The 1,984-nt window shown below is 55.0% G+C and overlaps 1 protein-coding gene across 2 annotated transcripts in view; it reads left to right on the forward strand.

Annotated features, from left to right (window-relative positions):
* Positions 1–355: 355 nt before the first annotated feature.
* The window catches only part of ASB6 (ankyrin repeat and SOCS box containing 6), a 3,165-nt gene continuing 1,536 nt past the window's right edge, over positions 356–1,984 (forward strand). For both annotated transcript variants that reach the window (XM_010285079.1, XM_010285080.1), the window contains exons 1-4: positions 356–468; positions 928–1,109; positions 1,412–1,518; positions 1,929–1,984. The exon at positions 1,929–1,984 is cut by the window's right edge and continues 53 nt beyond it. In XM_010285079.1, the coding sequence (XP_010283381.1) occupies positions 356–468; positions 928–1,109; positions 1,412–1,518; positions 1,929–1,984 (458 nt within the window). The remainder of the gene's footprint in view (positions 469–927; positions 1,110–1,411; positions 1,519–1,928) is intronic.

The raw sequence follows: 1,984 nt of genomic DNA on the forward strand, positions 1-1,984 counted from the left end.
GGCGTGCCCTGAGCCTGGGCTCCGCCTGGCGTGTTTTCTTCCTGCGCCCAGATAACTCCAATTTGTGGCTCTGTGTGCAGGAGATAATTTGAATACGCCTCTGTGGCATGTGGGAGGAGGTCTCTGCGTGGGTCTTCATCGTCTCTTAGAAACACGTAATGAGGGAGGGAGGAAAGGAGGCTGTATTTTTTTTCCAAATACAAAACTGCTAGAAAGGCTTGTTTTTTTCAAAAGGAAGGAAAAGTCCTTTGGAAACCAGGCAGCACCAGGGTCTGCCTGCTGGAGTCCTGAGCAGGGGAAGAAGCCACTGCCATGCTGGAGGCCCCTGGACGGTCTATACACAGAGCAGAGCACGATGCCTTTCCTGCACGGCTTCCGCAGGATCATCTTTGAGTATCAGCCCCTGGTAGATGAGATCCTGGGTTTGCTGGCGATACAGGATGTGGAACGGCAGACTGTCCTTGAGAGGTAAGTAGATGGGGCTGTGAGCAGAGCTCTGGGGATAGAAGCCCACTTGGTGTTTTAGGGGGTGATGGCTGGAGGTCAGCAATGCAGCTGAGGTCAGACACAGCACTGGCTGGGGACAAACCGTGGTCCTGGTGAGCAGCTCGTCCCATAGACCCTCCTCTTGCTGCTGTTCTTTGGGAATGTGGGGATGGAGCAGAGCAAACACAGGGACTATGTGTCCTCCCTAAGAACAGCCCTTTCTGCCTGACCTATGGCAATAAAACCTAATCTGGAATTCAGCTGTGACCCCGATGCTGCTGCTGCATAATCCCACAGCCAACAGGTTAGAGACCCAGTGTTTACAAGACAAGAGGAGACACTGGGCTTTCTTTTCCTCCCTGGTGCTACTTTGACCCTTGCAAACACACCCGAGATATGTGCCATTCAGCTGAGTAATTGGTTGTTTCTGTGTGTCTTAAGCCCTGCCTGTCTGGGCAGCGACAGGAGCCAGCTGTCTGCTGTGAGACGAGTCTTGGAGAGGGAGACGCACTCCCCATTTTATCAGGAAGGTGTCAGCTATGCCCTGCTGAAGGTCACCGAGCTGGGGCTCATCCCTGCTGCAGAAATCCTCCTGGAGTTCGGAGCTGACCTCAGCTTTGAAGGTGAGGCTGGTGGGAAAGGGGCTAGGCCTGGCCAGGAGGAGCCAGCTGGTGAGAAGCTGCCCTGGCAGGCGGTGATCACTGGGGCAGAAAGAGGGGGTGATGCTAACTCAGACCCCCACTGGGCTGGGATAGCGTAGGTGTGCTTTGTGGCAGCCCTTGTCCAGACCCAGCTGCAGGGATGGGGGGATGACCAGGGCTTGGGGGCCAGTTTGTACTTCAGGACTTTCGCTGGAGAAAATCAGGGTGTCAGGGCTGTTCTGGGGAACGCTTAGTTCTCTCTGACTGTGTGTTTTTGTCCTCAGATCCAGTCACCTACTACACGCCCCTGCACATCGCAGTGCTCCGCAACCAGCCAGATATGGTGGAGCTCCTGGTGCACCACGGGGCTGACATCAACCGCAGAGACCGGGTACGGGCTTCGCTGCCTGGGCACAGCCAAGCTGTGAGCCCCCTTGAAACTTAACAGCAAGGAGCAGGTGTGTGGGGACAGACCTCCCCACTTCCCTGGCCTCACTGTGTGCCTCTTCCCCTTGGTGACCTCCTGTGCTCGTCATCTGTAGTGCTCCAGTGCCATGGCAGAAGATCAAGTTGCCTTTGGCTGAGCAAACCTGCCTCTGCTGTGGAGCAATGGGTGGGAGGAGGCTGGAGTAGACAAATCTCTGCCTATGGGTACACCGGGAAGGTTCACTTTGTTTTTTTGGGGATGGGTTCCAATATGCTCTTATGTTGGCCATGACAAAGCCCCAGCAGTGACTCTCCGGAAGCACTCACAAATACTTTAATACTTACTAATGTTTTTGTCCTTCTTGCTCTGTGTAGATCCATGAGAGCAGTCCCCTTGATCTGGCCAGCGAGGAGCCTGAGCGGCTGCCGGG

The sequence above is a fragment of the Phaethon lepturus genome, unplaced genomic scaffold (genome assembly GCF_000687285.1).
Source record: "Phaethon lepturus isolate BGI_N335 unplaced genomic scaffold, ASM68728v1 scaffold34424, whole genome shotgun sequence".
Taxonomy (NCBI): domain Eukaryota; kingdom Metazoa; phylum Chordata; class Aves; order Phaethontiformes; family Phaethontidae; genus Phaethon; species Phaethon lepturus.